Below are 24,866 nucleotides of genomic sequence, written 5' to 3' on the forward strand. Positions count from 1 at the left end.
ACAAGTTTAGTTCCCCTAACCTGGAATTTCCTTGCTTAAAATGATCCTTCTTCTTGGCCCAGAAAAATTTTTTCCCCTTGTGCTCCCACAATTAGCCCCAAACAGTCTCTCAATTCTCTCACCTCTCAATAGGTAACAATGTCAACCCTTTAAAACCCTTCTTCTCACCAAAATTGCCTTTTTTAAAGTGTCTTAATGCTAGGTTAATGACCAAAACCGAGAATCTGATTTAATGATGCTTGTAATTACCATTCAAGGACCATTATGGTTATTTTTCCAGCCTCCATTGGCTGCCCATTCTGCTAGGGTTTTCTCTACCCTTTCATATTCATGCCACAACTAATTTTTAGAAAAAAGAGAGTTAAATTTGGGTTCACTAAGGTTCAAACCCTTACCATGCTCATCATCAAATCAATGGACAACCACTCAAGCAATTTGTGTTTCATGATAATTCACATAATTCTATAATTATATTATCACTCAACATGATCACGCATTCTATTAAAATAATAAAAAATCAAACAACACATAATTGAAATACATAAGACTCGAACCCAAGTCTTCTCACACAATTAAGTACTCTCAGCCATTTGAGCTAGTACTTTTCCACGTCATACAAGTTAGAATTTAATGTCATAAAGGCTCCCACTACCCGCATTTATTAATTAATTACTTATTTAATTAACTAAATTCTACGGGTCTTACACTAGGCGCATATGATGCTCCCTACTTAAGCAAGATTGATTTTTTAAAACCCTACACTACATGGCCCTCAATACAAATCCTTCAAAGAAAAACCTACACTACATGACCCTTAATACAAGGTCTAAAAATGCTCCTCTATGGCCCAAGTGAAAAGGATTTTAGCTTCACCTTGACTAGATGTTTCTAACTCTTCTTGAATTTGCTTAGTCATGGTTCTTGTGATTGGACCCTTGGCTAAGGGTGTGTCATCATCCCCTCCCTCTTGAGAAGTATTTGACCTCAAATTTGTAGGTTCTTCATCTTCATCTTGCTCCAAATTTCCTACAAAAGGGGTTAGATCACAAACATTGAAAGTAGCACTCACATCATACTCACATGGTAATTCTAGCCTATATACATTATTGTTAATTCTTTGAAGCACTCTAAAAGTCCATCACCACGAGAATTGAAATTGACTTCCTTTATTTTGGAAATCTATCTTTGCTCAAATGAAGTTATACCCAATCTCCTTCCTAAAAAATCACTTCCTTTTTTCCCTTGTTATTTGGTTTTGTGTATCGCTCGGTTTGATGTTGTATTTGAGACTTCACCTTCTCATGCATTTTCTTCACAAATTAGGACCTAGATACCCCTTATGAATGAAATCACTAGGATTTTGGAGAGGTATGAGGTCTAAAGGAGTAAGGGGGTTGAAGCCATACACAACCTCAAATGGAGAGATTTTGGTGGTCTTGTGAACCACCTTATTATATGCAACTCAATGTGGAAATGTACTCATCCCAAGATTTGTGGTTTCCTTTCAAAACAGCCCTCAACATAGTTCCTAAAGTCCTATTCACAACCTCAGTTTGCCCATCGGTTTAGGGGTGACTAGAGGTGGAAAAATGAAGCTTGGTTCCTAACCTAGACCAAAGTGTCTTCCAAAATTGGCTAAGGAACTTGGTATCCCTATCGGATACAATGGTACTAGGCAAACCATGGATTTTCACCACATTTCTAAAGAAGATTTTTGCTAGGTAACTTGCATCATATACCTTTTGACAAGGTATGAAATGACCCATCTTGCAAAACCTATCCACAACCACCAAAAAATAGAGTCAAATCCCTTTTGGGTCTTGGGTAGACCAAGGATGAAATCCATGTTAATGTCTTCCCATGAAGATGAAACAATGGGGAGGAGGTGTATAAACCATGAGGCATAGTCTTAGCCTTGGCTTGCAAGCATGAAATACACTTATGACAATGTCTTTGAACTTCCTTGCTCATGTGGGGCCAATAGAATTTTTCTTGAAGAATGCTTAGAGTTTTGTCAACTCCAAAATGGCCCATGAGACCTCCCTCATGTGACTCCTTGATGAGGAGCTTCCTATGGGAACCTTAAGGCACACACAACTTACTTTCTCTAAACAAATACCCCTTGGACACATAGTACCCCTCTCGAGCCCTCTTTCGACAACTAGCAAAAATGGAGGAAAAGAAATCATCTTGATCATACATCTCTCCCCTGTGATCAAAATCAAGAATTTGTGCTCCAAGTTTTGAAAAGAGGTTGTGCCTTCTAGAAAGAGCATCGACCACAACATTTGATTTTCCTTTCATATATTTGATCACATAAGGGTATTGTTCCAAATATTCCATCCACTTTGCATGTCTCTTGTTCAACTTGTGTTGCCCCCTCAAATACTTAAATGACTCATGGTCACTATGAATGACAAACTCCTTGGAGACTAGATAGTGTTCTCAAGTTTGAAGAGACCTCACTAGAGCATACAACTCTTTATCATAGGTAGGGTAGTTAAGAGTGGCACCATTGAGTTTTTCACTGAAATAAGCAATGGGGTGTCTCGCTTGTAACAAAACTCCTCATATCCTACCCCACCAGCATCACATTCTATCTCAAAAGTCATTGTAAAGTTTTGGAGAACTAGAATGGGTGCATTGGTAAGCTTATCTTTGAGTTGCTTAAAAACCAACTCTTGTCTCTTTCCCCATTCAAATTTTACATCCTTTTTCACCAACTCATTGAGAGGTGAAGTTATACTTGAGAAGTTAAAGACAAATCTCCTATAAAAGGATGTTATACCATGAAAACTCTTAACTTCTACATTTTGGAGAGTTGGCCAATCTTGAATGGCTTGGAATTTGGTGGGATCAACATGCACACCATGCTTGTTCACTATGAAACCTAAAAAGATAACACTATATTCAAAAAATGTGCACTTCTCTTTGTTTTCAAAAGGGTGATTATCTCTTAAAGTGGAGAGAATAACCTTCAAATATCCTATATGCTCATGAAGACTCTTGTTATACACAAGGATGTCATCAAAGTACACAACCACAAATTTCCCAATGCAATCCCTAAGGACATGGTTCATTAATCTCATGAAAGTGTTAGGTGCATTAGTTAAGCCAAAAGGCATCATTAACCACTCATAGAGACCAAATTTAGTCTTAAATGCGGTTTTCTACTCATCACCTTCTCTCATTCTTATTTGGTGATAACCACTCTTAAGATCTATCTTGGAAAATATGGTGGACCTATGCAACTCATCTAACATGTCATCCAGCCTTGGAATTGGGTGTCTATACTTAATGGTGATGTTGTTGATAGCCCTACAATCACAACACATTCTTCATTTTTCATCTTTCTTGGGGACTAATAACACGTGCATGACACATGGACTTAAGCTCTTTTGAACCCACCCCTTGTCTAGCAAATCTTTCACTTGAGTTTCAATCTCCTTGGTTTCTTGGGATTTGTTCTATAGGCTGGCCTATTTGGTAAGCTTGGCCCAAAACCAAAATCTATTTGATGTTCTATGCCCCTAATTGGTGAAAGACCTTTAGGGTCTTCTTGAGGGAACACATCATTAAATTCTTTCAAAAATTTTTCCAAAGGAGATGGATACTTGGGTTCTAGATTTGAAGATATGCATGAAAGTGCTCCTTTACAAAAGAGGAGGTAAGAAGGTTGCCTCATATATGAGAGTTTTCTTTAAAGTTTTCTTAGACAAAGTCTTCTTCTTTTGAGTGACCTTTGGAGGAATGCTACTTTCCCCCTCTTCATGAATGCACGTGTTGGGAGCTTGCTCCCCTAACTCTTTGTGCATGCTCTCTTCCTTTCTCTCTTCATCCCTTAGTTTCCTCATTTGTAATTGATCCTCAAACACTTTGGTAAGTGTTAAGGGATGAAGAACAAACTTCTTTTCCTTGTGGTGGAGAGTAATCTCATTAGTAAGACCATTGTGCATAGTTTTCTTGTCAAATTTCCAAGGTCTACCTAAGAAAATGTGACAAGCTTCCATAGGGATTATGTCATAAAGAAATTTATCCTCATAGTTCCCGATAGAAAGCTTGACCTCCACTTGTTGGTCCACATTCAAATCCCCTCCTTCATTAAGCCATTGAAGTTTTTAAGGTTTTGGATGGGGTTTGATTGTGAGACCTAACTTTTCCATTAACCTAATACTACAACAATTGCAACATGAGCCACTATCCACAATGAGAGAACATGTTTTGTTTGAAACTTTACATCTTGTATGAAAGATGTTCTCCCTTTGGGTTAGGACTTGAGGACTAGGTTGATTTTTAAGAACTCTTCTCATCATGAGGAGATCTCCCTCACAAGGGTAGGAATCTTCTCCCTCACTCTCATCCTCACTTGTGCTTTTCTCTTTCTCGTTTTCACTACTATATGCATCAACACCCCTTGGGATTATCGTCCTCTTATAGGGGCATTGTGATGAGATATGACCTCTACATTGACATTTAAAACACTTGATCCCACTTGTGCGCATGAATGATGATGATCCCTCCTTGGGTTTCTCTTTTTCTTTCTCAAATTTTCTAGAGGGTTCCTCTCTTTTCACTTATTTTCCCTCCCTCTTGTAGTCTCTCTTGACATATGAATTTGAGTGGTTATCTTTCAATCATTTTCTCAAATGTTGTTGCTTAACCTTAATGCAAATTTGTACCAAGTCATTTAAGTCTTGGTGGAGGCAACAATTTCACTTTATCTCTAATGTCAACATTGAGCCCACTTAAAAACCTTGAAATGGTGGTTTCCTCTCATATAGAGCTCCATTTTTTGTCTATACTCTTCCACACTCATGTTCTTTTGTTGGAGCCTTTGGAGTTTATCCATAAGCTCCCTATTGTAGTAGGAAGGTATGTGTCTTCTTCTTAGGACACTTTTTAGGTCATTTCAATACTCTATTTTAAGTCCTACAAAAAAATAAAGGTCTACAACAATTCTAATCACTTTTGGAGTCATTAATAAAGTTATTTCATTAAAAGAGATTATTGTATTGGTTATTGGCTTAGGCCTCAAGGTTTTTATCAAAGATAGGGATTTTTGTGACTAATTCTTCCTCGACTTATCAAAGACTAGGTTCTTATTGGTGTTAATATTATTAAGATCTTATCAAAGATCTTTTTGGCAAACCTTCTTTAGACTTATCAATCTCGATCATGACGTCTTGACTTATCAATCATGGATTGGATTGTGGCCTCTAAACTTATTTATCTTCGATTGTGGCATCTACCCTTTTGATTGGGTTTTTATCAAAGAAGGACATCTTTGTGGCGAATCTTCCTTTACCTATCATTGTGCTAAATTGTGGCACATTCCATCTCTGTCCTTTTCTGCGTTCGTTACTTTTATTTTAATTGTTCTTTACAAGATATTCAAATTCAAAAAAGATCATCATCTTTCTGATTAGGATGGTATCGTATTACAATTAAGAATTAAGCATAATTAGACTTATAAATATTTAATTTTCATATATAATCCACCATCATGGTTTGAACTTTTCTATATGAATAAAATTCCATACATTAGTAGAATCTATACAATACAAAGTGTATATATACTTAAGCAACAACTACTCACTTTTCACCCATCAATAGACTCACTATTATGCATCTTTCCTACCTGCCCTTTCCTCTTCTAACATATAATATATGATCATATCAAGTGGATAAACTATAACACAACAAACTTGAATTAAAAGCTTGGAATATTGATTTGATTTAATTTTTATGTTTTTGAAAATGAATGTCATGCGAAGCAAGTGGTCAAGTAGACATAAAAAAGTCTTTTACACTTTTAAAAAATAGATGTCATACGACACGAGTAGTAATCAAGTAGACACCAAAAGTCTTTATATTTAATACTTAGAAGATGTCATACAAATTGAGTAGTCAAATAAACACCAAATGTCTTTATATATTTTATTTATTATATTTTTTACATTTTTAAAAAAAAGTATCATGCGACGTGAACAATCGAATAGACACTAAAAAAAATAAAAAAAATTAATTTAATTTATTTTTACTTTTATTATTTTTGAAAACTATTTAATCTTTTATCTCAATTTAAATATTTATATTATTTTATAAAATGACGTGACTGAAAATATTGAATCACAAGTAAAAAAATATAATAAAATTAAATGTAAGATGTACGGAGCTATTGGGGAGTACAATAAATCACACAATTACACCTATGAAAACTAAATTATGGGGGTGCACGAAGAAAATATTGTATCAGTCCAAAACTCAAAACCAAATAATTCAACTTTGGGGGCTTCTCCCTGCACCCCCAAAGATTCTTCAGTACCTCCAAAAATGACATAATTGACCCTAAATAATCTTTTACCTGTCTCGGTGGTTGAGATAATTAAACTAAATTTACTCTGGCTGATTGGTATTTACGGGGTGCTGCACCTCCAATTCATGTATTTCTCATACCTCTGTTCTCTTTCTTCTTCCTTCGTTCTTTCTTCTCCTTCCTCCGGTCTCATTATTATTCTCAGAGCAGTGGTCCCAACTTTCTCTCTTTCATTTTCATTTGAAAGTTCTTTTGCAGTGGTAGTGGTCCTTGGTTTCATTCTGTGTGAACTGGGTCCTGCTTCAGGTGCTCCAAACTCTCCAAGGTCATCCACACATGGTTCAAATTTTTTAAAGCTTTCCTCGTTCTTTGCACGTTCCAGATTAGTATTCGTTTTTTATTAATGGTCTTTTGGAATCTTTCTCTGTTGTATGGAGTTATATTTCATTTTGTGATGATGACTGATGTTCAATACAATGCGAAACAGATTTATTCATTTTCTGGGTTTTTTAATGAAACGGATGTTGAAATCTGTTTCAGAGAAGTATGAAACGGATTTCAAAATTCGTTTCATTAAATTTTTTAATGAAACAGATTTTGAGATCCGTTTCATACTTCTCTGAAACGGATTTCAGCATCCGTTTCTGTTTTATATGGCTTTTTTTACCAAACGGATGTCCAAAACCGTTTCAGAGAAGTGTGAAACGGATTTCGACATCCGTTTCACTAAATATTTTTGAAAATTTAATGAAACGGATTTTAAGATTCGTTTCACACTTCTCTGAAACGGATTTCAACATCCATTTCAGTGAAAACACACACTCATTAAAAACAACAAAACAACAAAACGAAAATTGAAATCCGTTTTTGGTTTTTGTGAAACGGATCTGCAAAATCCGTTTAAAGAAAAAACTAAAAAATAAAGAAGCTAAAACGGATCTTGAGATCCGTTTCTCAATTTTGTGAAATTGAGGTTGAGCCATAGGTGCAATTCCTTCACCGCCACTTATCACTCTTAGTGGTGTTAGCTTCTGCCCCTCCTTTCTTCACGTCGTGGCAACGCTGCTCGCCTCCCCCTCCTTTCTTCGCGTCGCGGTTACCCGGAGCAGCACCAACCACTCCTCGCCGTCAAAGTGGAGCTCGACGAGTATAGTGCTTTTGTGCTATTCTCAAATGGCTATTCCCTCATTTTTTCTGACAGTTTTGGCTCTTTCACTTTCAGTTATTCTAGCAGCTGCTACCAGTACATTCCAAGATTTCTGTGTGGCAGACCCACAAGAGAAAGGTATATATAGCAGATACAAAAGTTATTTTTTTATGATTATTTTCTTTTATGATAGTTAGATGTAATAATATTACTTTAAAGTTTATGTTCACCATGGTTTTTGATGAATATTATGGCAGTGTTGGTGAACGGGTTGGCATGCAAAGATCCAAAACTCGTTGAGGCCAATGACATCTTCTTCAGCGGTCTTCACATAGCATGAAACACCACGAACCCTGTTGGGTCTAAAGTGACACCAGTTTTTACTTCTCTGTCAATTTTGCTATGGCTCTCTGTATTTAAGTTGCACTTGTTTGAGATGTACAGAACAAAAGTATGCATATTTTTCATGTAAAAGTGATATCATAATTTTTCTGGTATTATCTGCAGAGAGGCTTTGAGCATTCTCTTCAACGGAAATAGTTGAAGAATTTCAGCTAAATGGGTCAAGAACTATTATCCTTGTTTCAGCTGGAAACAAAGGGATTGCTATGGCTTATTGGCATCATCAGCAGAAGCACCAAGTTAAACAAATCAAGGTGATAAGGGTAGTTAAAATGGCATAAGGAAAAGCCATATCAAGAAAGAAGTGAAATTTATTCTCAATGTTGTTCTTGAGTTTCATATTTTCTCATGAAACACCAAATAGCTCTCCAATTTTCTCGCAAGATCCATCACAATTAAGATATGGAAGAAGAAAAAGTTCTGACATGTTACCCGAACAAAAGAAAAGAACGTTTGATCACACTACAAAAAGACACTGAGCTAGTGAATGAGCCATAATAACATGCTAAATTATTTGGTTTTGTTTGTCTTAAAATGATTCCTTTGTTCTAAGACTTTGCCTGCGTGCCTAGGATACTCACCAATCCCACTGTCACTCACACACAGAACCATAATCATAGTTTTTCTTTTCTTCTTTTTAGCTTGAAGGGTTAACTTTTCTCTTTGGGTCTTATCCCTCTTTTGGGACCCCAAAAGTCAATATTTTAGTGGTCCTTTCTTCCAATCCTAAAGCATGCATTTGATCAGGGTAGGTGGAGGAGGTGGACTGCTGGAAAGTATAAAGAAAAAAAATTTAAGGTTTAATATTTACTTTTTACTTTAAGATAAAATTGGAATTAAAAAGAATTTTGGTGGTACAGGATAAATTATCGGAGGTGGACGGAGAAGCTACCTTCAACTTTTTCAAAGAGTACCGTAAAAAAATTTCACCAACTTGATCTTCCACCTCACGCTGCTAACCAGGAACATCAACGTGTCACTCACTGCCAGGGCCGCCGGCGACGGCGTCGATCGGCATCGGAGGTCCGTCGCATCATCACCAACAGCGGCGATGCTGTTCTCCTGCTCGCATCCCTCAGTCGCGCGGAGCACCACGGCATGGCCTTATGTTCGCATCTCCTCCGTTTGGCCAACAGCGGCGTCACCATTCTCGCAGCCGGAACCCTCGCCGTCAGCGCCGCTCTTCTTCTAGTGTTAGGGTTCCATCTTTTCTCCTTCACCATTACATTGCAGGCTGACGTTCACAAGACCACAAGACCGCCTACGTTGCCACAGACGGCGCCGGCCACCCTCGTCGCATCACCACCTGCGGCTGCGGCGGCACTGGCAACTACTTCCTCTCCCTTTTTCAGTTTCACACTAGGGCTTCACGTGTTCTCCTCTCAAACGCACAAGCAGAGGAATAAAAACCATCGATCAAAAATACCACAGTCTCACCGGAGACGAACGAAAGCATCATCGTTGTAAATACTAAAAAAAACAAAAAAAAAAAAACCACCATCGCTATTCTGTTCACCGGCGGTCTCCCCTAATTCTTCTCCATTTCAATTTCTTTAAACCCAGCCTTTCTATTTCTACTGTCTTTGTTTTTAATGGCTTATTAATTACTTCATATGAATTCAGAATATTCTACTTTTCTCATGAAATTCATATTTCCCATAGATAGAAATTGCGTACCTGTTTATGTTATGCCTCAGTTTTGTCTTTTCTATCACTGTTGTCCTCTGGTTTCTGACTCTAGATGCTGTTGGCTATCCTTTTGGTTTTCCGCTTTGCTACAATTCTAGGTTCTTAAAAAAAAACTAGAACTATGAGACAATTTCAATCCTCCTTGAAAATATTTGTGTGAGTTTTTTGTCTATCTGTTTACAGAGAGAAAATGAGAACCCCTCACAAATGGCAGTTCTCCCCCTAATATTAACGTGCTCTCCTCTCCCACTCCAATAGCAGTTACCAAACTGAATATCTATATGCCAACTGTTCCGGCCTCATTTTGAACAAATTTTATTCTTATTATTTTTATATTTTTATATTTGTTTTGGGATGGTATAAAAAAAAAACGGCGGTGTGAGAAAGGGAAACAATAGGGTATTACTGACAAGGGCTGCACAAACTAAAAACAAGGGATGAAAAAATAAATTAATTAGAATTAAAATAGATATGGGGTAAAAAAATAAATTAATTATCAAAAGGAAAACTATATTTTGACAAAAAGAAATTGATAAAGTTGACAAAAGTTACTATAAATAGAATTAAAATAGATTATATTTTATTTTTTAACCAAAATAAAATAATAAAATAATACTTTTTCACTTAATTGGTAATTTGTCAAAGTTTGTTAGAAAAAAATTTGTTGAACTATCACTTCTTAAAAAAAACCACGAGATAGAAAATAAAGGAGGTGAAAACATTCAAAGTTATTTATTTTTATTTTTTAAACAATTATATTTTTTTAATTGTATATTAATTGTCATTTTTTTAATATTATTAGTACCATCTTTTTTGTTTTTAAATTTTATTTTATCTCTCTACCTTCAAAACTTAACCAACAACTTTTCAAGAGACACATTTTATTTATCTAGACCAAATAGATGTTTACAGCTACCCATCTTTACTTAGATCTTATCATATAATGTGAAAATTTGACATGTTCATATTATCACAATGAAAGATAAGTAAAGATAGAAACATTAATTCTGTCTGGGGTCTAAAAAAGAAACCAAAGAAACGACAATTAACAAGAACAACTAAATAAAGTGAATTCGATAACCAATTTCACAAAGAAGTTCATGATCCAAAAAACTTCAAACTGGAAAGAAAATAAAACAAAATCGATAATCATTCCATTGGAGAGGACTTCGATATGAACATAGAAAAATCAATGACCATTCCATTAGATATGGTCTTGATATACTAAAAATTGATGACTATTGCCTCGCAGACGACCTCGATATGAACATAAGAAAATCAATTACCATTCCATCAAAGAGGGTCTTCATATACTGAAAATTGATTATCATTGCCTCGTAGAGGACCTTGATGAGTCATTATTTTCCTCCATTCCGCTAGCCTCTGTGTACCCATTTGACAGTTGTTCAGTGCTTAATTCTTCATCTTTAGTGTGTTTTCATCTGTTGGGTTTTATTGGGCCATTGTTCCGAATTTGGGTTAATTTCACATTATTTGGCCTAATTTTCGTTTTTAATTATTTTTAGGTATTTGGGTAAAGCAATTTTGGAGCTTGGACATCAATATTCAGTTGAAGAGAGTTGTCGCATCATTTCCACGTCATCTGAGTGAATGGGCCAACATTTTAGGCCTAGTAGTGATATTTTTGTAATTCTAAGTGGCAAAGTGGCAATTTTGTAAATACGAGTGGTAGATTTGATGTGACCACGTTTTTTAGGGTTTTCTCCTTCATGCAACTATACCATCATCTTCCCCATTCTCCATTTTAGTTTTTTCAAGCTTTGGAAGGTGACCCATGGAGGCACAAGCTGATTTTTCACATTTTCCATTCGTTTTTCACATTTTATGAGTCTTGGACAACACCTATTGCTTTTATTCACGTTTTCTGCACCTTGGGTAACATTTATATTGAAGCATTTAAAGTTTTGTTGGTTGTTTTCGTTGTTCCTCTGTTATTCCTTGTTCATTTTCGTTTGCTGCACCATTTTAAGCTTTTAGCACCAATTTGAACTCATTTGAATAGTTGAATTTGAATTTATGTTGAACCTTAACTCTAATTCTATAGGCAACTAATTTTTGAATGCATTGATTCCTTGCAAAGAATGAAATGAAACCTTGAGATTAATGTTTTGTTCGGTGGATTTTGTTGTTTCTCCATTATGGATTTGTGTGTTCGTTTTATTGAAGAATCCAATCTGAATTTGCTTAATTTTTAGAGTGGGAAACTCGTTTTTAGTTAATTTTCATGCTTAATGAACTTTGACAAAATTCATGAACGCTTGCATTGCTTAATTGCATGTTGAATTCGTGGTTAACCTCCGCTTAATTGTTTAACAACGAATTGATAAGCTAATAATGACAGTTTTGTAATCTGTGATGGGTGAAATTTCATTCGAAGCAAGGAATCACTGCTATCTTTGAGGTTATTTAATCAAAAAAATTACAATTACGTTTTATTGTTGTGTTATGGATATGCCAAACCCCTATCCCCCCCTTTTGTGTTTGAATCTGGAAATTGAAGCTTTGAACAAGAACATTGGTCGTTGAGAGGCGACTTGGTTCAACTATCACATACTGCATTTTAAGTGTTTTAATTTGGTGGGGTACGACCTCTATCAAATTTGGTGCCGTTGCCAGGGACCAATAGTTTTGTTCAAAGTAAAATTTTCAGTGTGTTTGTGTTTGTGTGTTGGTGTTTTAGTGTGTGTGTAGTTCAAATGTGGTTGAGTTGGTATATGTTGATTGTGGTAGTGTTTCTGTGTGTTTTCGTGTAGTGTGTGTGTTGTCTGTGTAGTAGAGTAAATAGTGTCGCGACGCGCATGAATAGTGTCTGATTCTGGCATTTAACTTGTGGATTTTTGTTCTGGTAGATACGGTGCTTGTTTTGACTTGAATTTTTTCCCCCACTTCTAAGACATTGAACTTGATGGGAAAAATAGCTAGAGCAGTTGGTATGGTCTGATTCGAGAAATTCAAAAAAAATTTGGACTGATTTTTAGTGAAACTTCAAAGGACCATAACTTTTGCTCTGGTTATCAGAATCAAGATTATTTTATATGCATTTGGGGTGGAATTTAATTTCCTACCTTGTTGGAACCCACTATGCCGGTTATCAAACTTAGATTCTCCATAAAATGCCATTTTTTATATTTCAGCAATTTTTTTTGTGATTTTTCTTCATTTTTCCACTTTTGAAAAAATTTTAAAAATACTTGCACTTTGAGTTCTGAGCTGATTTTTTTTGTGGTACTGTTTGAGCACTCAAAGGACAATCCTACCAATTTTCAAGTCATTTGGAGTTCTTTTGAGTATACTTGTAGTTATACCCTATGTTATGCCAATACCATTAGAATTAATGTATTTTGGTGCATGACTAGGGGAAACCCAAGTGAATTACGACCCATTGACCCTGAGATTGATAGGACCTTCCACAGAGCACGTAGGCATATTAGGAATCCATCTTTGCATGTTGATAATACTATGACTTTTCCTCATTCCTTTGATTCTCTTCATACTCTTGATACTTCTCATTCTTTGCATTTTAAGCATACTGTTTATTCTGATCATTCTGAATTTTATACTGATAATATGGCTGAACCCCCTCCACTTCATGAGAGGACCATGAGTGAGCTCACTGCACCAGAGTTCACTTATGACATTCTATGATTCAATATCCTGAGGAGAAAGTTCTGTATGTGTTAAAAACTGGATTAATACACTTGTTGCCAAAGATTCATGGCCTTGCAGGTGAGGACCCGTGCAAACACTTGAAGCAGTTTCATGTCGTGTGTTCCACCATGAAACTGACAGATGTCCAAGAACACCATGTTTACTTGAAGGCCTTTCCTCATTCCTTGGAGGGCAATGTAAAAGACTGGTTGTACTACCTTGCACCTAGGTCCATCACAAGCTGGGATGACCTGAAGAGATTGTTCCTTGCCAAATTCTTCCCAGCTTCATGGACAACAGCCATAAGGAAGGAAATTTCCAGCATTAAGCACCAATCTGGGGAGAACCTCTATGAGTACTGGGAGAGGTTCAAGAATCTTTGTTCAAGCTGCCCCACCATCAAATCTCTGAACACCTCCTTCTACAGTATTTTTATGAAGGCCTGCACCACATGGATAGAAACATGATTGATGCCGTAAGTGGTGGCACTCTTGGTAACATAACTCCAACTGCAGCTAGGCAACTAATTGAGAACATGGCTTCCAATTCTCAACAATTTGGCACAAGGAGTGATGCCATAGTTGCTAGAGGAGTTCATGATATAGGGGTAGCCAAATACACCAAGAAGTTGGAGAGTAAGTTTGATGCTCTTACCACACTGGTTAACCAACTTGCTTCCAATCAGAGAGCTCCAGCTGCAAGAGTTTCTGGCCTTTGTACATCTGTTGATCATTTTACAGACTCTTGCCCAGCATTGCAACAACAGGCTGATGTTGCTTCTTCTTCTTCTATACCAGTGGATACTCCTCAAGCGTATACAACTAATATTTTCAACAACAATAGGCCGCAACACTAGCAACAAAACCATGATTTGTCAACAAATAGATACAATCCAGGATTGAGGAATCACCCTAATCTGAGATGGGGAAACCAAGGCAACCAACAGTAGCAAAACCAACAGTTTCAAAACACGCAGCCACCTCCTCAACAAAGAGTTGCGCCTATACAAGTTGCCCATATTCCACTTGTACCCACACCAGCTCTTGTTACATAGGCACCTTCCTCTTTTACTTCATTGGAAGAGTTGGTCAGAATGATGACACTACAGAATATGTAATTCCAACAGGAGACTAGAGACTCAATCCAGACTTTGACAAATCAAATGGGGCAGATGGCTACCTAACTTAATCAAGCACAGGCTCAAAATTCTGATAAGTTGCCATCACAAATGGTGGAGAACCCGAGAAATGTGAGTGCCATCACATTGAGATCTGGGAAGAACATTTCAATTCTTCCCACTTTTGAGCCTACACCTCAAAAGGAAGTTGACCCTGGTGCTACACATCAGAGAAAGCATGATGATGCTCATGTAGCCCATCCTTCCACATCTGTTATACCTTCGCGTATTATACCTTCTACTTCTGTTGTACCTTCCATACCTCTTCCCTTCCCTCCGAGAGCTATTCCAACCAAGAAGATGGAAGAGGTTGACAAGGAGATCCTAGAAACATTCAGGAAGGTGGAGGTGAACATACCTCTTTTGGACGCCATCAAGCAGATTCCCAGATATGCAAAGTTCTTGAAGGAACTGGACACGCACAAGAGGAGGCTGAAAGGAAATGGGAGGATCAGCATGGGGAGAAGCGTATCTGCACTGATAGGTAAATTTGTTCCTCAAATCCCTGAAAAGTGTAAAGATCCAGGTACATTCTTTGTTCCCTACATTATTGGTAATAATAAGTTTGAGAATGCTATGCTTGATCTGGGTGCTTCGATTAATGTCATGCCTCTGTCTATTTTCAATTCTCTGTCTCTTGGACCATTGCAACCAACGGGTGTGGTAATTCAATTGGCAAATAGAAGTGTTGCCCACCCTATTGGTTTCATTGAGGATGTCTTGGTTCAGGTTGGTGAACTGATATTTCCTGCTGATTTTTACATTCTTGATATGCAAGAGAGATTTTCCCGTGGTTCTACCCCACTCATTTTAGGAAGACTATTTTTAAAGACAGCCCGAACCAAGATTGATGTCCATGCTGGCACTTTATCCATAGAGTTTGATGACATTTTCGTGCGTTTTAATATTTTGGATGCCATGAAACATCCTTCTGAGGATCATTATGTTTTTCACGTTGATATCGTTGATCATGCTATTGATGGACATATTTCTCATTTTCACTCTTTGCATGCATTAAAATATTCATCTTTGTCTGACTTATTTGATTCTCATCCTGGATATGATGTGAATAATGTTGAATCTGCTGAGTTTGACTCTCTGGGTGTTGTACCTATTGACTTTGATGTTATACAATCAAATTGCACTAACCATGTTACAGGAAGTACATTTGCATCTAATTATTATGTTGAGGTACAGGCTGTGAAACCCATTTCTCCCTCCCCTCGGGTTCCTGATATTCAGCCAGCATCCAACACTCCATAGTTTAAACCCTTGCCAAACAACCTCAAGTATGTATACTTGGAGAAGGAGGACAAACTGCCCGTCATCATTTCTGTAACGTCCTAGCCGGAATTTTAAGAAATAAGATTTATAAAACATCACATTTATTTTCACAATTTCCCAAAAATGCAGAAAAATTAAATCTTCAAATGTCGCATAAGTAGTAATTAAAACCGTAATATTCAGTTATTACAAAACCAATTCCTCCAAAATAAACGTTACAAAAGAAAAATCCATAATGAAATCTGTCGCAACCGAAATCGCGACGAGACGGCGAACCAAAAAATTAAATTTGAAAAAATACAAAGTATGGAGTCGCCACCATAGTTTATTCTGGAAAACTATGGAAAAATCAAAAAGATAAGACAAGGTCTGCGAAAAACCAGATTTTGGGTTCGGGAGTCGGTTATGCGTGGGGAAGGTATTAACATCCCACAACGCCCGTCCTAATACGGTACCTTTAATTAAATGTGCAAACATTATGTGGTTTTTCAAAATATTTATTTTCCCAAAAAATAATATAAAAGGATATATAAAAGGATGTACAAAAGAAACAAAAATAATTTTTTTTATTTTTTAGGCTCGACAAGGATTAATCCTTGCTCCTACGTATCTCCATTTACAACGGAAAATCAGGGTTACGTAGTTCTTTATGAAAAACTATTTGGAAAACTATTTGCAAAATGATTTATTTTGTTTTATAATTTTGAAAACCTTTTTATTTAAATTTTAGTATTATTTTAAAATTGGTGTCACGCGACGCAAGCGGCCGGACAGACACTTTAAATAAATTCTTTTTTTCTTATCTTTTATTTTTTTTAATCATTTATAAATTTTTAATATTTTTTAAAATTATTTTAGAGTAGTTGTAGATGTCATTACAACGTGAGCAACCAAATAGATATAAAAGAGAAAACAAAGAAAGGTATTTTTTTACATCATCTGTATATATTGTTTAAAAAAACAAAAGTCTAAATTGGATATCAAGCGACGCGAGCGGTCGTGCAGACCCTAAAGAAAGGAGGAAAAATATTTTTATGCTTAAAAAAAAGAATTAAAATTAAAAAAACTAAATCAAAAGATGAAAGAATTGAGAGTAACGTACCTTACAAAATTTCAATATCTCATCACCTTTTCTCTTTTCTTTTCTTTTTTTGCTTCCTTTTCTAATATTTTTGTGTTTGTTTTTCCAATAGAGATAAAGATGAGAGGTGTCTATGTGGGTGGTAATGAAAGGGTGTAGAGAATGTTTTTTCTCTTTTTTTTTCTACCTCCTTCAATATTTTTTTTTTTGAAAGAGAGATAAAAAAGGTGTGTGTGGGAGTGGTGATGGGAAAGAATTAGAGAAGTGTAGAGAATCTTTTTTTTCGGTTCTTTTTTTTCATATGACAGAGTGCATATTTAGACTCACACCTTGCAATATCAATGCAATCTCAGTCTTAATTGTAATGAACAATATAAGGAAAAAAATGATAGCAACACATTATGAGAATCAAATCATAGTAAATCAGAGCACAAAATCAATCCCAATTAGTAATATTGATTCTAACCATTAACAAATCAGAGCACAAAATCAATCCCAATTAGTAATATTGATTATAACCATTTGAAGAAATATTTCTTCTAATTATTAGAATCATATCACTAATTTCTCTTTCAGGAACTAAGGGTAGAAAGCAGGTTGAGTTGTTGGGCTCATGAGAAGGACTGCGATAATTAATAACAAATTGGGTTCTTCCTCCGTTTTTTTTCTTTTTTTATTTTCTAAAATTAAAGTTTGAAAATATTTGAAGAAAATTTTGTTTCACCTTATTTTTTACTTTTATTTTTATTTTATGAAAATAAATTTATTCACCCGGACGAAATTGGGTGTTGACAACTGCCCCTCTTTACTTAGATTTTATTAGATAAAATTAAAATTTGACTTTTTCATATTATCGTAATAAAAGATAAGTAAAGATAAAAACACTAATTTCGTTCAGGTTTCAAAAGAAGACAAATTTGAAGACAGACTTGACCATACCAAGTAGAGGGTCTCGATTTGACACACTAATTCTTTTTATTTTATTTTTTTTTAATTTTTTTGAAAAAACCAAATTAGACTAATCCCGAGGAGAGGGTCTAGATCCAAAGGATTGGGCGACCATAACCATGTAGAGGGCCCAATCTTAAAAAAAATCTTTTTGTAACTTTGACTTTTTGAAAAAGAGATTAGACCAATCATGAGGAGAGGGTCTCTATCTAAAGATTCGGTGACCATTACCACGTAGAGGGTCCCAATCTGACAAAGAAATCAATGACCATTGTCGTGTAGAGGGTCTTGATGTAAAGAAATCGATGACCATTGCCTCGTAGAGGGTCTTGATGTAAAAAGATCGATGACCATTGCCTCGTAGAGGGCCTCGATGTGACATAAGAAATCAATAACCATTACTTCGCAGAGGGTCTTGATGTAAGGAGATCGATGACCATTGCCTCGCAGAGCGCCTCGATGTGACATATGAAATCATTGACCATTGCCTCACAGAGGGTCTTGATGTAAAGAGATCGATGACCATTGCCTCGCAAAGGGCCTCGATGTGACAAAGGAATCAATGACCATTGCCTTGCAGAGGGTCTTGATGTATAAAAGGAGAACCTAAATTTTTCTTTTGAATTGTCGACAAACACCAAGTGAATGCCTAACATTTCTTAGACTTAAACAAAAAATATCATTGCTGACTTTTTCCTTTTTTTGAAATGATTTTCAATGATTTTGTGGAGTATGATGCATGATTTGATGATGCATGAAATGTTATGATTTACTTTTTGAAACTATATGATATGCTTGCATGGATGCATGGATGCATGAGTGGAATTTGCTTTTTTTTTCATTTTTTCATTTTTTCATAAATCTAAGAAATGTTGGAGGAGTTATGCATATGCACACGTTATGAATCATTGATGATGTATGACATGCTATGATTTTCTTTTTAAACCTAGATGATGATGCATGCATGGATGCATGGATGGATGGGTGAAATTTGCTTTATTCAAAAAGATGAATTACTCATGTATGCATAACTTAGTATGATGTATGAATTTTTCTTTTGCATTTTTTTGAAAATAAATTCGAATTGATTCCCATTTCATTGTTATTTCTAATTCATAGAATCATTCTACTTTGATTTTTTTACTTTTCCAAACCATTTCTTTGATCTAGTCAGCTACTAACGAATCATTTTTTTAATCATTTCTTTTGAAATACTATTTCAATGACATGCATGAAATTTCCAAGGGTTTGAAAAGGTTTGGATGAGGTGATGAAGATTAACTAGGGAGTTGCCCCAATTTGAATTGGTCTCAGGGCACAAAATGTGTTTGGGCTTTCCCCAGTTACTGATGGTATGAAGAAAATGATGGGGACTTCAAAAATTGGCCCCTAGTATGAGAGCCTAGGATGGTCTTATGGTGCAAAAGCGTGTTTGGTTTTTCCTAGTTGAGGAGGTGGAAATATGATAGGGTCTTCACAAGTTGCCCCTAATGTGATCACAATCTTCAATGTAAATAAATGCCCCAATTCAAAATGAATGATGGGAATATATGAATCACAAACAAAATGACTGCCCCAATTTGGGTTTGGGATTGATAAAGATGGGCTATGTAAGGTTGGTCAAGATTTAAGCTTAGAGTGGAGGATACTGTATGAGCAAAAATGGAATTTCATGAAGAATGAATTGAAATGGGACAACCAAATTTAACCAGATTGCTTGATTGTCTATGTTGATTTTGGAGCTTTGAAAACATGTCAACCAAACATAAACTGCCTCGGTGTTTAAAAGAAAATCTCTGAACACACTTTTCATCCTTTTTTCATATAATTTTTTTTTGAACAAACCTGTTAGCAAATTAAAATTTTTCTCTAAATTAAAACCTTCGAAAGACAACAATCAATCTTTGATCTGTGTGGACTTTATTAGGCTTGTATCGTGGCTAAGGCCAGGGGTATGGAAGTAAATATTAGTAAAGGTCCAAAAAGTTATGTGAGGGTTGTTTCGAAAAGGATATTTGAATAATGTTTCATTCAAAATTTGTTTGACTTCTTTTTGTTCACCTTTTTTTTATATCTTTCTTGATATGACCAATAATATTTCTTTTTTTTTATATTTTTGTATTGGTGAACTACTAGTCAGATGAAACAAATGCAAACATTATGTCAACCCTCACTGGGAGGGTGATCCTTGTTTAGGGTAATTTAAAAGAAATTTTTTGGAAGGCTCAAATTGGGTAGCAAAGGATAACCACTTTTGTTCTTTTTTTTTTTGATAAAGAAACATGGTCACACATCATTTCAAATCATGGTTGTTTTTCTGAACAAAAAATTTAATTCAGAGGAAAATAATTTAGTTCATGTAACAGGATGTCCCTTGTTTTGTTCCTTTTTTTCACTTTTTTGTCTTATTTTTTGCCTAAACTGTCCTTCAAAGTTGTTAGCCTAGAGAACTTTTCTTCCTTTTGTTTTTTTGTGTGTTCAGAGAATTTATGGTAATCCTTTTTAAGATATGTGTCCCCTTTATGATAATTCTCCATGGAAAAGAAAACAAGGTTTATGGTGGAAGAGAGATGGAAAGGAAGATAGATTTAAGCAATTTCATGTATGCAAGACTATATGATGCTTCAAAAGACATGATAACAAACAAAATTTTATTTCTTTATTCCATCCACTGATTTGACCAAAGAATGTTTTATTATTTTTCATCATTTTTCATAAGAAAGATTCCAAGAATTTGGTGATAAGAGAAGTGGGAAACAATTTGAACTTATTGTAGTGTGAATTTTTTTTATTTTTTTTAAATTTATGTTGATGCATGTTATGTGTTTGAATCTTTGGATAGCGTATCATGAATGACCACAAAATGGAATGCAATGCATGTTTGTTGTGCCTCACAGGGCACTTATTCACATGATATGTTAATGAAATGTATGTTTATGACTAATAATGGTGTGATTGTGATGCATTTATTATTATATACAAGGAAAGGTGAGGGTAAAGGACGCAAATAGTCTCCCTTTAGTATCTCTATTTAACATGGGTTTGATGCTTAAAGTTCTAAGGGTATATGTGCTCACAAGGATAGTTCCCTAATACTTAAATATCAAGGTCACTAGAGTTATGGCCCACTTCATGGCATTTCCCACGATAGTTGGTAAACAACAAGAAGTGGGAGTACCAATGAGGCAAACAAACTCTAGCTAGGGTTCTCACAATGACCACTTGGGAAGTACATCCACTGTGACACTGCTACACAATCCCCTATAATTCTAAGCAACTCAGACCCGGGTATAGAGCCCCACTCATGTAATGAATGAAATGTGTGTGTGTGAAGGGAGAACACAATGTATACCTAAACCCACACCTGGCAATTATTCCAAATACAAAAATAAAGAAGAATATACACATACAATTATTCTAAATATAAAAAAATAAAAAAAAAACACATACCAAAAAAAATAAGAAAGAAAAAATATGATAAAAAACCACATCAATTTTGCACATCCAAATAAATGGTCTGACTTTCTAGCATCCCCAATGGAGTCGTCATCTGTCGTAACTGAAATCGCGACGGGACGGTGAACCAAAAAATAAAATTTGTAAAAACAGAGAGTTTGGAGTCGCCACCATAGTTATTATAGGAAACTATGGAAAACCATAAAAAAAGAGCAAGGTCTGCCAAAAACCAAATTTTGGGTCCGGGAGTCGGTTACGTGTGGGGAAGGTATTAGCACCCACAACGTCCGTCCTAAGACGGTACCTTTAATTAAATGTGCAAAAGTTATGTGATTTTTTCAAAATATTTAATTTTCCCTAAAAATATTAATAAAAGAATGTACAAAAAATAACAAAATTATTTTTTTGATTTTTTAGGCCCGACGAGGATTAATCCTCACTCCTACGTATATCCATGTGAATGGGGAATCAGGGTTACGTAGTTCTTTTTGAAAAAGCTATTTGAAAAATGATTTAATTAATAATTTTTAATAATTTTGAAAACTCATTCATTCAAAAAGCGAGGAGGGTCATGTGACGCGAGCGGCCGAACCGATAATGAAAATAAATTCTTTTTTTTAATCTTTGATTTTTTTTATCTTTTTAATCTTTTATAATTTTTCTTTTTTTTTGAGTTATTTAAAAATGGATGTGGATGTCACTACGATGTGAGCAACCAGATAGATATTAAAAAGTAAATAAGGAAAACTATTTTTTTATTCTTAGATTGGTATATATTTTTTAGAAAAAAAGAGCGAAAGTCTAAAATGAGTGTCATGCAATGCGAGCAGTCGAGCAAACACCAAAGAAATAGGATTTTTTTATGATTTAAACAAAATAATGAAAATTAAAAAACATAAATCAAAAGAAAAAGAAACTAAAAATGACGTACCTTCTGCCTTTTTTTTTTCTTGCCTCCTTTTATAATATTTTTGTGTTTTTGTTTTTCAAGAGAGATAAAATGAGATGGGTCTGTGTGGGTGGTAATGAGAGAGAAAGAGAGATTATAGAGAATCTTCTTCTCTTTTTTTTTTACCTCCTTCAATATGTTTTTTTGAAAGAGAGATGGCAGAGGAGGTATGTATGTGGGAGTGATGATGGGAAAGAATTAGAGAAGTGTAGAGAAAATCTTTTTTTTTTGGTTCCCTATGATAGAGTGCATATTTATATTCACATATTGCAATCTCAATGCAATCCTAGCCTTAACTATAATGAACAATATAAGGAAAGAATTGGTCATGATAACAACACATTATGGAAATCAAATCATAACAAATCAGAGCACAATATCAATCAAGATAAAAAACAAATCAGAGCACAAAATCAATCCCAATTAGTAATGTTGATTCTTACCATTTGAAGAGATATTGCTTCTAATTATTATTATATAACTAATTTCTCTATCAGGAACAAAGGTCGAAAACATTTGAGTTATTGGGCTCATGAAAAGGAGTGTGATAATTAATAACAAATTAGGCTCTTTCTTCTTCTTTTTTCTTTTTTTTTCTGTTTTTATTTTCTAAAATTAAAGTTTGAAAGTATTTGAAGAAAATTTTGTTTCACCTTATTTTTTACTTTTATTTTTATTTTTTGAAAATAAATTTATTCACCCAAACGAAATTGGGTGTTGACAAAATCTAAGAAAATTGTCCCATAGTGATCCCCACTTCGTCTCTATGCATCTGCATGCTGACCTGCATCAACATCTGCTTCCATGTAACGAGTTACATGATCATCGCCAAACACACACAGATAGGGTGAGCAAATTTAAATAAATCAAACACATATCATAATAAATATAAATTACATCATCTCCATATCATAACCCAGGTTAGTATAATCCTTCCCTTTTCCCTTAGATCTTCATTTCCAAAACTTGCATTAGACGTCTATCATTTCTATACCCTTTAGGTGAGATCAATGATCGACCTTTGCTGCACGAGTGTCTACTCGCCCCTCCGACTACATGCCACCACCTGATAGTCCGCACATGGGAATAACTTTGTCATAGTATCTCACCATGACACCAAGTGGAGCTCCCCAAAACAAACATAATGTTCGTAGCTGTTCCTAGACTACCCAAACTCTATTAGATGCACTGAAGAGGGCAATCACCCGAAACCTCGTCGTACGAGCCACAACTCGCACACTCCATTGGACTTCCTAAACCACTAGGCTACAACATAGAGTGGTCACGTGTTACCCCAATACGAGTTGCACTCGTAACTGGGCCCCAAGCCAAAGCCTCGCATCATGAACATCACCTAAAGTTGTGTAGAAACCTTTCCTCGCGCACCATCACTACACCAAAACCGCCTGGCACGTATCTCATACCGCTAGGCGGAATCTAGGTCCAGACCGCCTGGCGGGCATCACACACTGCCAAGCGCCAAGCGCCAACAGAATCCTCACTGCACCGTCACCGCCTGGCAGACACCTCCCTATCGTCAGGCGCCTCGCGTTGACAGTGGCCACTGCCACTATTTTTGGACCCTACCGCCTAGCGGCTCGCTCCACGCCGCCAGGCGCCACACTAGTAGCGCAATGCTACTAGTTTTTAGTACTTTAAACAGATCCCAATGGATCTCAATCACACAGCACATAAAACTTGTAGCACAATTATTGCACTCCAGTCACAATTCCATAATTAGATTACAAGGCACCCATTCAATCAGCTAATTATAATTACCAATGTTGCATGCAATTCTTAAAATAGCACAAACAATGTAACATACTAGCTACACCACCTAATAAACATCAATCTCATTCACCCAGGCATGTTCATAAAACTGAATTGCACTTCAACACACTGCACTTAGCATTTTTCTCATTTACTAGCATGCAATCTAATTAACAATAATGCACATATATTGGAATGACAAACTACCATTGCCTAATCAATATATATAGGAAAAATATTTAATCCATCCATCTCACACCTATTAATCTCATAATCACTACCCAATAACATACTTTCTAATCACATAAATCAATTCACTCCTACAGTTTAGCATACATGATGAAGGATTATCTTGTTGTTCCTTTTTAAGATTGTTGAATATGGTGTGAGTGGATTAAGAAAGCTAAGTGAAATCCCCACTGGACATTAAGATAGAAAGCTATCTAGATGTGAAGGTTCCATTCACAAAGCTCAAGAGAAAAAGATGATGGATTGATTCAAAACAAAAAGGAAATGGAAAGCACATAAACCATAGAAAACCAAGAAAAATTAAAAGAAGAAGAAAACATAAAATGGAAAGGAAAGAAATGGTAAAAATGTGAGAAGCACGCCACTACAAGGCTAGGCTAGAAGCCATGGCAACCTTGAAGATGAGTGGATGTGTGCCGCCACTTGCTAGGCAAGATAAGGCTTAAAAGTATTCACTCCCTAGGGAGGAAACTCTCACAAATGGTTGAGACACAAGAGTGTTTTTACTTCAAAATGTTCAACCCTTTTACATGTCTAGGAGCACCCCTTATATAGAAGAGTTTAGGGGCCTCTAAGCAAATAAAAGATACCTAAGGATGTCTCTACAAAAACCTAACCCTAGCTTCTAGAAACTAGGTCAAATAAGGTTACAAAAATGAGAGACAAAAGAGCTAACTATGGTGTGTGCAAGGCTAATTTCGTTCTAGCACAAAAGGAGACAAAGAATGT

At 35.7% G+C, this 24,866-nt stretch overlaps 2 protein-coding genes and 1 long non-coding RNA gene across 3 annotated transcripts; 1 reads left to right on the plus strand and 2 right to left on the minus strand.

Annotated features, from left to right (window-relative positions):
• Nucleotides 1-2,465: 2,465 nt before the first annotated feature.
• On the minus strand, nt 2,466-3,125 carry LOC114175216 (uncharacterized mitochondrial protein AtMg00860-like). Its single transcript, XM_028059980.1, has one exon. The coding sequence runs from the start codon at nt 3,123-3,125 to the stop codon at nt 2,466-2,468; it is 660 nt and encodes a 219-aa protein (XP_027915781.1).
• A 3,373-nt stretch (nt 3,126-6,498) lies between these two features.
• LOC114176044 lies at nt 6,499-9,827 on the minus strand. Its single transcript, XR_003602959.1, has 2 exons — nt 8,758-9,827; nt 6,499-8,634 (listed from the first exon to the last, which is right to left on the minus strand). It is a non-coding gene; the product is annotated as an uncharacterized LOC114176044 (long non-coding RNA).
• Nucleotides 9,828-14,451: 4,624 nt separating this feature from the next.
• Nucleotides 14,452-15,663, plus strand: LOC114175217. Its single transcript, XM_028059981.1, has 2 exons — nt 14,452-15,294; nt 15,598-15,663. The coding sequence occupies exons 1-2, from the start codon at nt 14,452-14,454 to the stop codon at nt 15,661-15,663; spliced, it is 909 nt and encodes a 302-aa protein (XP_027915782.1).
• Nucleotides 15,664-24,866: the final 9,203 nt, after the last annotated feature.

Source organism: Vigna unguiculata, chromosome 3 (assembly GCF_004118075.2).
Source record: "Vigna unguiculata cultivar IT97K-499-35 chromosome 3, ASM411807v1, whole genome shotgun sequence".
Classification (NCBI taxonomy): Eukaryota; Viridiplantae; Streptophyta; class Magnoliopsida; order Fabales; family Fabaceae; genus Vigna; species Vigna unguiculata.

What these genes read in the sequence shown, in the direction of transcription:
- LOC114175216 (XM_028059980.1), bottom strand. Translation starts at nt 3,125, where the DNA reads ATGCCTTTTGGCTTAACTAATGCACCTAACACTTTCATGAGATTAATG.
- LOC114175217 (XM_028059981.1), top strand. Translation starts at nt 14,452, where the DNA reads ATGGTGGAGAACCCGAGAAATGTGAGTGCCATCACATTGAGATCTGGG. An exon ending in TAGAGTTTGATGACATTTTC is followed by an intron (nt 15,295 to 15,597) that starts GTGCGTTTTAAT and finishes GTTGAGGTACAG; the next exon opens with GCTGTGAAACCCATTTCTCC.